The sequence below is a fragment of the Vulpes vulpes genome, chromosome 15, assembly GCF_048418805.1.
Source record: "Vulpes vulpes isolate BD-2025 chromosome 15, VulVul3, whole genome shotgun sequence".
In the NCBI taxonomy this organism is placed as follows: Eukaryota; Metazoa; Chordata; class Mammalia; order Carnivora; family Canidae; genus Vulpes; species Vulpes vulpes.
In genome coordinates, this window is record NC_132794.1 from 14,285,003 (window position 1) to 14,295,998 (window position 10,996).

The 10,996-nt window shown below is 36.4% G+C and overlaps 2 protein-coding genes across 2 annotated transcripts; both read left to right on the top strand.

Moving 5' to 3' along the window:
• Positions 1–1,716: 1,716 nt before the first annotated feature.
• KRTAP25-1 (keratin associated protein 25-1) lies at positions 1,717–2,646 on the top strand. Its single transcript, XM_025985449.2, has one exon. It carries the CDS (start codon positions 1,763–1,765, stop codon positions 2,393–2,395), a length of 633 nt encoding a protein of 210 aa, XP_025841234.2. The 5' UTR covers positions 1,717–1,762; the 3' UTR covers positions 2,396–2,646.
• Positions 2,647–9,095: 6,449 nt separating this feature from the next.
• On the top strand, positions 9,096–10,743 carry KRTAP24-1 (keratin associated protein 24-1). Its single transcript, XM_025985435.2, has one exon. It carries the CDS (start codon positions 9,114–9,116, stop codon positions 9,873–9,875), a length of 762 nt encoding a protein of 253 aa, XP_025841220.2. The 5' UTR covers positions 9,096–9,113; the 3' UTR covers positions 9,876–10,743.
• The last annotated feature ends 253 nt before the right edge of the window (positions 10,744–10,996 follow it).

A 10,996-nucleotide genomic window follows, 5' to 3' on the forward strand; every position in this document is an offset into this window, starting at 1 on the left:
ATAGCTTTATGAAAGCTATAAACATTTTAAAATATCTTTTCTCAGGGGAAAATCACAGCAGTCTTCTGGACTCTTTGATGTGATAATATAGGGACGATGGACATTGGTGGGAAAAGAGAATTGTGCAGAGGGGAAGTGATTTCATGGTTACTGATGTCACCATGCCTCCCTATGGCCATATTCCCCAAAGGAACTGGGATGTTAGTGTGATAGGAAAACAGCCACCAAAAGGATCAGGTTACTGTTGGAATATTTACCTTTCTCCAGTTATTCCCAACTACATCGTCTTTGACCTCCTGAGTAGTAGTTTGAAAAGAGATATTTCTGGTTCTGGATGACTACTGACCCAAGGGAATAGATAGATAGATAGATAGATAGATAGATAGATAGATAGATAAGATAGATAGATAGATAAATGATAGATAGATAGATTTAGATAGATGATAGATAAATGATAGATAGATTTAGATAGATGATAGATGACAGATAGATTTAGATAGATGATAGATAGATGATAGATAGATAGATAGATAGATAGATAGATAGATAGACAATCCAAAATAAGGCCCAGAGACTGTTCCTTACAGGTTTCCAAGTAAGAACCATTCACATATCTTTCTTCATGTGACACTAAAATATTTCCTAATCCTTGTTCACTTTAATTGTATGAAGACAGGTGTCTTAGTAAATTATTTCAGGTACAGCCATTAATTCTGGAATGCAAGTACACAAGCTGATGACATTTGATATCATTTATCTTCTTGGTTGAATGTCACCAACAGACATGGATGATATTTTTACTAGTAAAACCAAGTATGTCATCAGTGTTACCATGTAGGAAAAATCACATACATTCCTCAAGTCTTTGGAAATAAAACCCAATTTTTATTTTTATTTATTTATTTTTAATTTTTTTTTAATTTATTTATGATAGTCACAGAGAGAGAGAGAGAGGCAGAGACACAGGCAGAGGGAGAAGCAGGCTCCATGCACTGGGAGCCCGACGTGGGATTCGATCCCGGGTCTCCAGGATCGCGCCCTGGGCCAAAGGCAGGCGCCAAACCGCTGTGCCACCCAGGGATCCCAAAACCCAATTTTTAAATATGAAGAATATCAAGTTGTCAGGGTGTAGTAGCTCTTTAAAATGTACTCTAAGATGCTAAACTGAAATTGACTGTCAAGACAAATACACAGAGAACAACACCACATAATTAGATTGTCAGCTGAGTATTAAAAATATGGAATAGTATGAGGTTTTTCATCTGGAAAATCCCATAAGTGTTGGTAAGTAGGATCTATCTCAGTACATTAAATACTTCCTCCAAGTATCACAACATTATGTCAATTCTTCAAAGATGAAGACTGTCTTCCTAACCATGTTTTTTCTTGTGGATAATGACTGGGGTAAACATCCATTCAAATGGACTCCTTTTACAAGCATTATTTAGGGGTGGGAACAGAAGGAAAACAGGTACACAGGTGATTGCATCATAAATTCTCAAGCCTGATAACAGGGGAAAGATTAGGATGGTGGATATATAGGACATGTAAACTGGGCTTATTTTATGGAAGAGTGGGAGGTCATCTTCTCAGGCAGCACAATAAGGAACTAATGAGATGTTATGATGCTAACCGATCTAAACTATGGGTAGGAGAAGAGTCTGGGCATGTACCACCAAGGTATATAAGCAATCTGGTCTACTTCCATGCAGATTCAGACAAGGTGCTCTTCATTGCTTACCTGAAGTGTGTTCATATCACCATGCCATCCAACATTTGCTCTTCTGGAAACTATGGTTCTCCTCTTGGGAGTTACTGCCATGTTCCTGTTACCTCATCCACTACTTTCTACACTGCTGGTATGAACTGTGGTAATAGCCTCCGCTTGCCCAGCCAACACAGAACATGGCTTCTGGACAACATGAAGACCTGTGGTAAACTTTCCAGCTATCGACCATCCAGCCATGTGCCCACAACCTATGAAATTTCTTGCTACCCTTCCACTATGTACTGTGCCTCCAGGCCCTGCAGAGGAACCAGTTTTTTTCCCATCAGTTCTTATCTCTCCAGTTTCTGTCAACCATCAATGCATCATAGACCTCAGAACTGTCTGTCCAGTCGTTCTCGCCCACAGATCCACCTCCCTTATGGCTGTCAGCTACAGAACTTCATCTCCTGTGGGTATCGACCACTGAATTTTGTGTCCAGTGCCTGCCATCCTTTGAGATATCTATCCTGTGACCGTCAACCTCTTGGTTATGCCTTAAGCAGCTTCAGACCCCTGGACTATGTGTCTAACAGGTTTCAACCTGTTCGCTACATTTACAACAGTTTCCAACCAGCGTGCTCCTCTTTTGGGACTTGGCAATCTCCATTTATTAGAAGATCTTGCTGAACTGTCATTCTTGCATCTTGCTAGTAAAGAAGTATTTTCTTTAGATTGATGGATTGTTCTTAGGCTAATGGGTCATCATGCTTTTAGTTCAGTTACTATTTTAAAATGTACTCTTATTTGATCAGATTCTAAGTGATTTTAATAGTTTGCTTATTCACTAGAATATTCTTGATATCTGGTTTCTTGATTTCTATGCCATTAATGTGTTCTTCTGAAAAAAAACTGTGGTTATCTCTAAATAAACTTACTTCAAATAATTCAGAAAACAATACTTTTTGAATTCTTTATTATCCTTCATGAAGATAAAGCCTTTAGCTATACTAAACCAAATATATTTAAAGAAAAAAAAAAAGGAGTGTCTGAATAAAGTGAACAAGATAGATACTTTTGCGGTCCTGATTGAATATGTGATACCACTTGAGCATTAAATGTGCATCTGCATTTTCTAAAACTTAAACAGGGAATTATGAAGGTTCTTGAGTCAGAACAGACTTTGTTTTATCACAGTAACTTATATATAACTTCAAAATTCCAAAATCTTGAAATTACAATGGTTTATTTATCATTCATAATACACATTCATTGCTTCATCTTCAAAATCATTCTCATTCTCGGATTCAGGAGTAGAGAGCCTTCACTATAGGAAATGTTGCCAGTAGAGACAGAGGGAAGATAGCAAGAGAGTCACCTGTCAACTCTCTATATATGTCTTTCAACATATTGTGGAACAGAGCAAGTTATAATGTTCACCTTACCTTATGGGATAATCCACAAAGGGTTTACATATTTTAATTCTGAACAATGGAAAGCACATAATATTTTCCTCTTGAATTAAACTTATCAAGTGCTTCCTCCTACCTCCTCATGGATTCTTACCTAGAGAACACTGTTACTTATAATTTATTTCTCTCTTTTATATGTATGTAGCTAATTAATTCAATTCTTCCATGTACTTAGTGAGACTTCTCTTCCTACAAACAACTTCTCATATCTACCATACTGATACTTTCAATATGTCATGGTACCACTACATAATCAGAAATCTGCTATGACCACAACTAGGAAAAAATGTTATTTCCCCCATCTTTACAGATAAGAAAAAGTCCAATAGGGCAAGCAACTTGCCAAAAGACCCAGTTAGGTTGAATTCCACAGTCATTCATTTATTCTCCATATTACCTATAGTCTTTTCCATTTAGTTAATGAGCAATCTGGAAGCCTCTCAGAAGTTGTCAATACCTTGGGAACCATGACCTTCAAGTGTAAAACTGCCAAGTCTAAACTGAAAACAAAACTATTTCTTCTCTGCCTCAGCCACAGCCCACCCATCTCTCTAGGATGCTGACTAATTTTAATGGTACATACATTTATGTCCTCTCTGCAGTCTTACTTCCTATGTAGATGATAGGAAATATCCTCATCATATTAAATTTCTCTAAATCATATTTTTATATATATGTATACACACATTTATTAGAAGGATTATTAGGTTATTATTTATTAGAAGGTTATATATATATAAATATGTGTGTGTGTTTGATATAGAACTTATATAGACTATACGTTTTCTAGCCTAAAACTTAGCCTTCTTTAGTGCATTTTCTTCTCTTTCTCTTTTTCTTTTTCTCTCTTTATGATGTACTCTTATAAAATGCAGTAGGTCTTTTTATTTATTATTTATTTATTTTAAAAGATTTTATTTTATTTATTCATGAGAGACACAGGGAGAGAGGAAGAGATCTAGGCAGAGGGAGAAGCAGGTTCCCTACAGAGAGCCTGATGTGGTACTTGATCCAGGGATTCTGGGATCACATCCTGAGCAGAAGGCAGATGCTTAACTGCTGAGCCACCCAGGCATCCCTAAAATGCAGGAGGTTTTAGATGAGATCCAGTAATAATAATGATGATGAAAGTAATAATATTTAATAATAATAATAATACCACTAAAAAAGATTGTAGGCTAGTGATAATGATAAAAGTTAACATCAACTATACTAAGTATATTGCATAACCTCTTCCTGATTAATGAATTTAATCCTTAGAGTGATCTGTGCAGAAAATATAATGTTATTAATTCCATTTTGAAGATGTAAACATTGAGTCATGAAAACATGTGGTAGTTAATTGATATTCTAAATGAGCATCAGAGATAAGATTCCAGATCTATGAAATCTGAGTATTGAGCCCTTATTCTTAATAACTATATATGCAGCCTTCCAGAAATTAGCTCATGACCATGACACAGAAGAATACGCCTTAAAAAAGAGAAGTCATTAGCGATCTAATGTCAAGCAAAGCATTTTTCTTAACTACATGGGGTAGAAATGTCCATTATGGCATTAATTTTTAGAAGAGACAAGATTGTTGAAGAACATGTCTTTGCAACATCAAAGTAAATTAACAATGAGAATTTTTTTTTTTAGTCCAATGTTTGGCTAGAATTTTCTTTTTAAATTATAGCTTTAGAGAATTAGAAAGAAAAGTAATATTTGATTTGCATCTACTATGTGCCAAGCACTCTGTTAAATATTTTCACATTTTTTATCTCATTCTGTCCTCACAACAGTCCTGCAAAGTAGGTGCTATTAGCTCGGGTTTTATGTCAGAAGGTAGTGAGGTACTGAGAGATAACAATTTTCCAAGGTCACACACAAATAAATATGTTTCAGTAGTACTTAGTAAGAGAGTGATTCATAATTTGTGAAGGCATAGTCTTGACAGCTCCATCTCAAAATATTTAACTCTTACTTGCAATATCTCTTGATATTCTTACAATATTTTCCTGAAAAGATAAGCACAAATCAGACTTGTATTTCTATCTGGTCACACTCTTGTGTTATAATTTTCATAATACTTCATCTTCATTTACTCCTGTTTCCTAAATTTTTAATTTTGCTCATCTGCCCTTCAGTTGTTGAACCAATTAATGATCTATAAAGCCAATAGGGTAAATGTAGCTACAGTATCCACCATCTTAGGTTACCACTAAAATTTAAGAATCATTTGAACTCAGTAGTTACAATTTAATTGCTATGTAAGTATGGGTTTGCATACATTTTGTTTTATTAAATCATGGGATCACTGTTGCAATATTTAATAGCACTTGGGCAAATGGAATTAGAATACAAATATATACGTGGTGGCAAAAAAGAAAGATAAAAATTCTATCATGACTTAAAAGGCTGGAAGGTGACCTCCATTACTTTTTTTTTAAGGGCCATTTACTGGAAAATTTAGCTTTCTTTGATCTTCTGTGTTTACCCTAAAGGATTTTTAACCTTTGGAAAAAGTTGGGAAAGAGTTCCATAATTCTTTTTTAATGAGTTACAAGGAATCTGCTGCCTCATTAGATAAAGGGATTTTGTTTCTTATTCTTCAGAGGCGTGGGAATTTCTCTGAATTATCTGATATTAGGGAGCTTATTCCTTGCGTCTTCAACTTGCCCTGGATACAGAGCCCAAACTCTACATAAAGACTAACTAATTGAGTGACCTAGATTCTTTAACATAATGTATTAGCTTCCTGTGGCTGCTATAACATATTACTACAAACCTGATGGCTTAACATAATAGAAATGAATTCTCTTGCAATTTTGGAGACCAGAAGTCCAAAATCAGTTTTACTGCACTAAAGTCATGATGTCAAAAGGGCTGGTTTTTTCTGAAATCTCGAGTGGAAAATCCATTCCTTGCCTCTTCCAGCTTCTCAAGGTTGCCAGCATTGTCATCATTCCTTCACTTTTGTCAGCATCACTCCATTCTCTGCCTCTGTCATCAGACTGCCTGGTCTCTGATTGCCTCCTTCTTAGGAGAACTACCATGACTACATCAGGCTCCCCCAGAAACCTATCTCAAAACTTTTAACTTAATCATGCCTGCAAAGTCCCTTTTGCCACATAGGATAACATTCACAGTATCCAAGAATTAGGAAGTGGGCATTTTGGGTGAGTGGGCAGGTTTCTATTTAGCGTTTCATGCAGAAAAAAAAATACAAGTAGAGGAATTAATGGAAGGAAAGATCTTTTTAGTAATTCAGTGAAAATAGAGGAATTCATATGCTTCTCCAAATCTTTCAGAAGACAATGACACCCAAATGGTTTTTACTTTCTGCTAAAACTTATTATTGTGATGAGCTTATTTGCTCTATCACTGATGCTATCATCTCTGTGTCTTGCCAAGATGCAGACTAAAATAGATGACAATTCTGTAGAGGTATCAATTACAGAACATGGTGTGTGAATGGTTATAATGGTTACCCGTGACTGTGATGGGTAGGTAAGATGGCAAAACAAAAGCAAATGACAGGAGTTGATCCAACATGGATGGACTTACAGGGTATTTTGCTAAGTGAAATAAGTGAAACAGAGAAAGACAAATACCATGTGATTTTACTTATATGTGGAATCTGAAAAACAAAACAAAAGAATGAATAAACAAACAAAAACAGTCTCATAAATACAGAAAACAAACTGGTGGTTGCCAGAGGAGAAGGGCTTGGGGGCGGGGGGATGAGTGAAGTAGGTAAAGGGAATTAAGAGGTACAAAGTTTCACTTACAAAATAAATAAGTCATGGGACTAAAAGAAAAGCCTAGGGAATATAGTCAATAATATTGTTATAACCTTGTATGATGACAGATAATAGCTACACTTATCCTGTTGAGTATAGGGTAATGTATAGCATTGTGGAATCACCATATTGCACACCTGGAACTAACATAACATTGTATTTTAACTATAATTCAATTTAAAAAATAGAGGAGTTGAGCTAACACTACTTTTGCAAATCTCAACATTTGATTGTCTAGAATATTATTGTACCAAATAAATTTAAATATGTTGTAAAGTCTCATGTTGTGAATATTGGTTATGCTGTGTGATGTTCTACATACTTTTTGTTGGATTCACACCAGTGTGAATGGTATTAATTTAAAATACTATTTAACACTAAATTCAAAAGAAAGTATGTGGGTTTAACAGCTGACTGACTTATTCTGTTCTCCCTTACCCTTGCCTCAAATCTACTTTGAGGAAAAATAACATGAGATACCATATAGAAATACAGAAATAAAGTTCCACCAACCTCTGGGCTCTTCTATATATCACTAGGATTCGGAAACTCAGTGGAAAGTTGGCCATCAACTGCCTTATTTATTTGATTTCTTCTCTTGCCTGCCTCAGGACTGAACATTTCTGCACAAAATCCCAGGACACTCTGTAGCCAAACAATTTGCTGAAAATATAGTTCCCTGATCCTGACCCTTTTCACTTGAGAGACACTTCACAAGACAGCAAAACATGTTTAATAAAGAGTTGCTTACAGAATAAATATTGAGAGAAGCATGGAGAAAACTCAGATTGAGAAAAATGGAGAAAATCTGTAGATTTAAATTGGTGTGCATTTTAAAAATCTAGCTGAGGAGCAGAGAATAGGAAGAGAAATCTAATTGTCATCTGTAAGGACAGTGTATTTTAAAAACTATCCTCATAGCTTATCTTACCTGAATAAGTTGGTACTGTCCTCTGTCTGAACTCATCACTGTTAATAAATGCATTCCTGTTTCCAATTCAATGTAGGTTGTAAGTTTGAATTATAGTTTATATTTTCAAGAACAACATGCCAATTCTTCAGTTTGAATTAAAATCTTTAAATAAAATATTTCCATCCACTTTCACCATAAGGAGCAAAAAGTGTCATTTAAGATGTACAGCACTTATAGGAACTATATGTTATTCAAATACATTTTTAAACATAGCTATTCTCTTTTGTGGGTATAGAAAAAAATAACTCTTCAACACAGGAATAAGATAAAGTCTATGTACAAAAAAAAAGCAAATCAAGAATAAATAAAACTTATTTTGGGAGAAACAGAAAAATGGTATACATCTGGCAGGAATTGGGCTTTACAGCTGAGACAATGGAATGCATGATATATAATCTTAGCCAATTAGGAAGACATAATCTTGAGAAACTGGCCTTCTTTGATACTACATATTGCAGAAAGTCTAAGAAAGAAATCTCATAGAAGTCTCGGTTACTTAGCAACCACTGACCCATGAGCACAAGTTAGGTCACTAAATCTCACGTGGATTACTGTGAGTCTTAGAGGGGGAATTCTCCAAATATGTCAGATGAGAAGTCATCACCAATATATGGCCTAGCACAGTTAAGAGCATAGTACATATTTTGGGGGAACAATTCTTTCTATTAATAGTTCAATGCTTTACCCTCTCGTTTAAGCAACAGTATTGAGACAAAGTATTCAGCTCAGTTCACAATATAGGATTAAGTCCCTCAGTATTTTACAGTAGCCAAAAGAATGGAAAATACAGGTTCCTTGTTTTGCTGGAATCCTTATTAACCCTCTAATGACTAGCTGCAGAAACCCATAGACACGTGAACTCTTGTTAACCACTGATTGACAGATGAGAGTTTGCTTATTAATGTTAAAATCACTATTCACTGAAGCTATGGTCTACAGATGATGGGTGATGGGTGATGCTCAAAGTGGTGATGAGAGATACTTTGAAGAATCAAAATAAACTTATTTTTATAGGAGTGCAAAGATGTCAGCTGCTGTAGCTAAACAACACATTAATAAGATGTTGTCTGAGGCAGTGAGAAGGAAGAGAGTCTGGAGAAGCTGCAGACAATCTCCAGGAAAGATATAAAAACTCCGTGGGCCATAGTATCACCATACTTCCACAGACATCACTGAACATGCAGTCAGGCTCCATGTCTCTTCCAGGCTGTTCTGGGAATTGCAGCAGCACATCCTACAGAACTCATTGTTATATCCCAGTAACTCCTTCCATTGCTCTTTGCTCCAGTGATGTAAGCCCTACTCTTGGGCTCTGCTTACCCAGTAGTTACCAAGGAAATCTCTGGCTCCTGGATAACTGCCAAGAAACCTATGGTGAAGCACCAAGCTGTGAATCTCCTAGCTGTGAGCTCAAGACCTGTACCACAAGTTGTGAACCATCAAACTCCTGTGTGCCCTGCAACTCTCCAACAGTGGGCCAAGTTTGCAGTGCCTGTGAAACTACCAACATTGGACCCAAACCCAGCTGCAGCCCATGCACTCAGAACAAGGGGTATGTATCTAATTGCTACAGACCCAGCCAATGTGCACCTAAAGCCTTCCAGAGTTTCAGCAATGGCTTCAAATGCTTTGGGGAACTTAACTGCTGGTCCAACAGTTTCCGACCCCTAAACCACTGTGGACTGGGTAGTTTGAGGTATAGATGCTACCAGCATCTTCCCTGCATCCCCAGGGCCTTCTCACCATCGTGTTATATTGCCAGAAGCTGCCAATCCCAAAACTATTTAGTGAGAAATTGCCGATACTCAAGTTATGGACCAATGAGCTGCCAACCGCTGAGATATTTTTCTAGAAACTTCCAGTCTCTGAGCTGCATTCCAAGTACCTTTCCTCCTCTGAGGTATTTATGCAGTGGTTGCAGACCTCTGAATTGCTATTGAGCAATGTTTTGCATTTATTGCTACTGGAAATTGGCCCATGGGGCTGATTCTACCAAGTAGTCACCTTCTCTAATATTCTGCTGAATTACTTCATGTGTCTTAAGAATTTTTTTTTTTTATATTAACCTCAAGTACAACTCCAGGACTTATTAACCACAGCCATAATCACTTGCTAGCTTGTTTTCTCTGTTGCTCTGTTAATGTCCTTTGTGTTGAGAGCTGATCCTGAAGGTGATATTGTTTCCAAGATTCCTACAATGGACACACTGAAGAGATTCCACAAAAAATACAACCATCGCCATTTTTTTTTTTTTTTTTATGTTGGCTGTTGCTGTCCCTTGTCTGCCAATGGGAGTACCCCCTATGTTCTTGATGAAGAGGGGCCTTTTTGGTTTGACTGATGATTCCAGCACAGTCTTTCAGATTATTTTGCTTTTTATCAATGGTTTTGTGGACTGCTTAACTAGCATCGTGCTGAGAAGCTAAGAGATAGCATTACTTTAAATATGTTATGTTCAGCTATTGCATCCATCCCCTACTGACTGATTATAAGGATGTGAACGCAGCAATGTCCAACTACAGCTCAAAATCGGAAGACCTTCAGCAAATCTTCTCTTCCAAAGAAGCCCAAAAGCCCTCAATTGGCTGGTATTTGGCTTTTATTCCCAATGCCTAGGAGAGAGCTCCAGGAGTAGCAGCAGCACAAGACTTATTTGTTGAAAGAATGACAAAATACTCTTATAGATTCTTCATGATTAGTGATGATCTATGTTCATGTTTCTGCTATAATCTTCCCTTGCTGAATTATGCTTTCTGATTCTAGAAAAGGTTCTGGTTCATAGTTAATAAACAAATTTCTATTGGGAAATAACGTTTTGCATTGTGCTTATTTCAGATTCACCAAAGTTTTATCAATGTTCTGGGCAAAATGCATAGCATTGTAGAAGTACCAGTTTTCTGTCATTTAGTTTAACAGCCTAATTTAAAATATAAAAAAGATAGAATATGAATTCCTAGGACTTGTATTTGTTTTGTTTTGCTCTATTTTTAACACACTGAGTGGCATTTCTCTGAGAGTGTCTGTGATTGATATGCCTATAGAAAAGCTGGGAGAAACATTT

What these genes read in the sequence shown, in the direction of transcription:
- KRTAP24-1 (XM_025985435.2), top strand. Translation starts at nt 9,114, where the DNA reads ATGCAGTCAGGCTCCATGTCTCTTCCAGGCTGTTCTGGGAATTGCAGC.
- KRTAP25-1 (XM_025985449.2), top strand. Translation starts at nt 1,763, where the DNA reads ATGCCATCCAACATTTGCTCTTCTGGAAACTATGGTTCTCCTCTTGGG.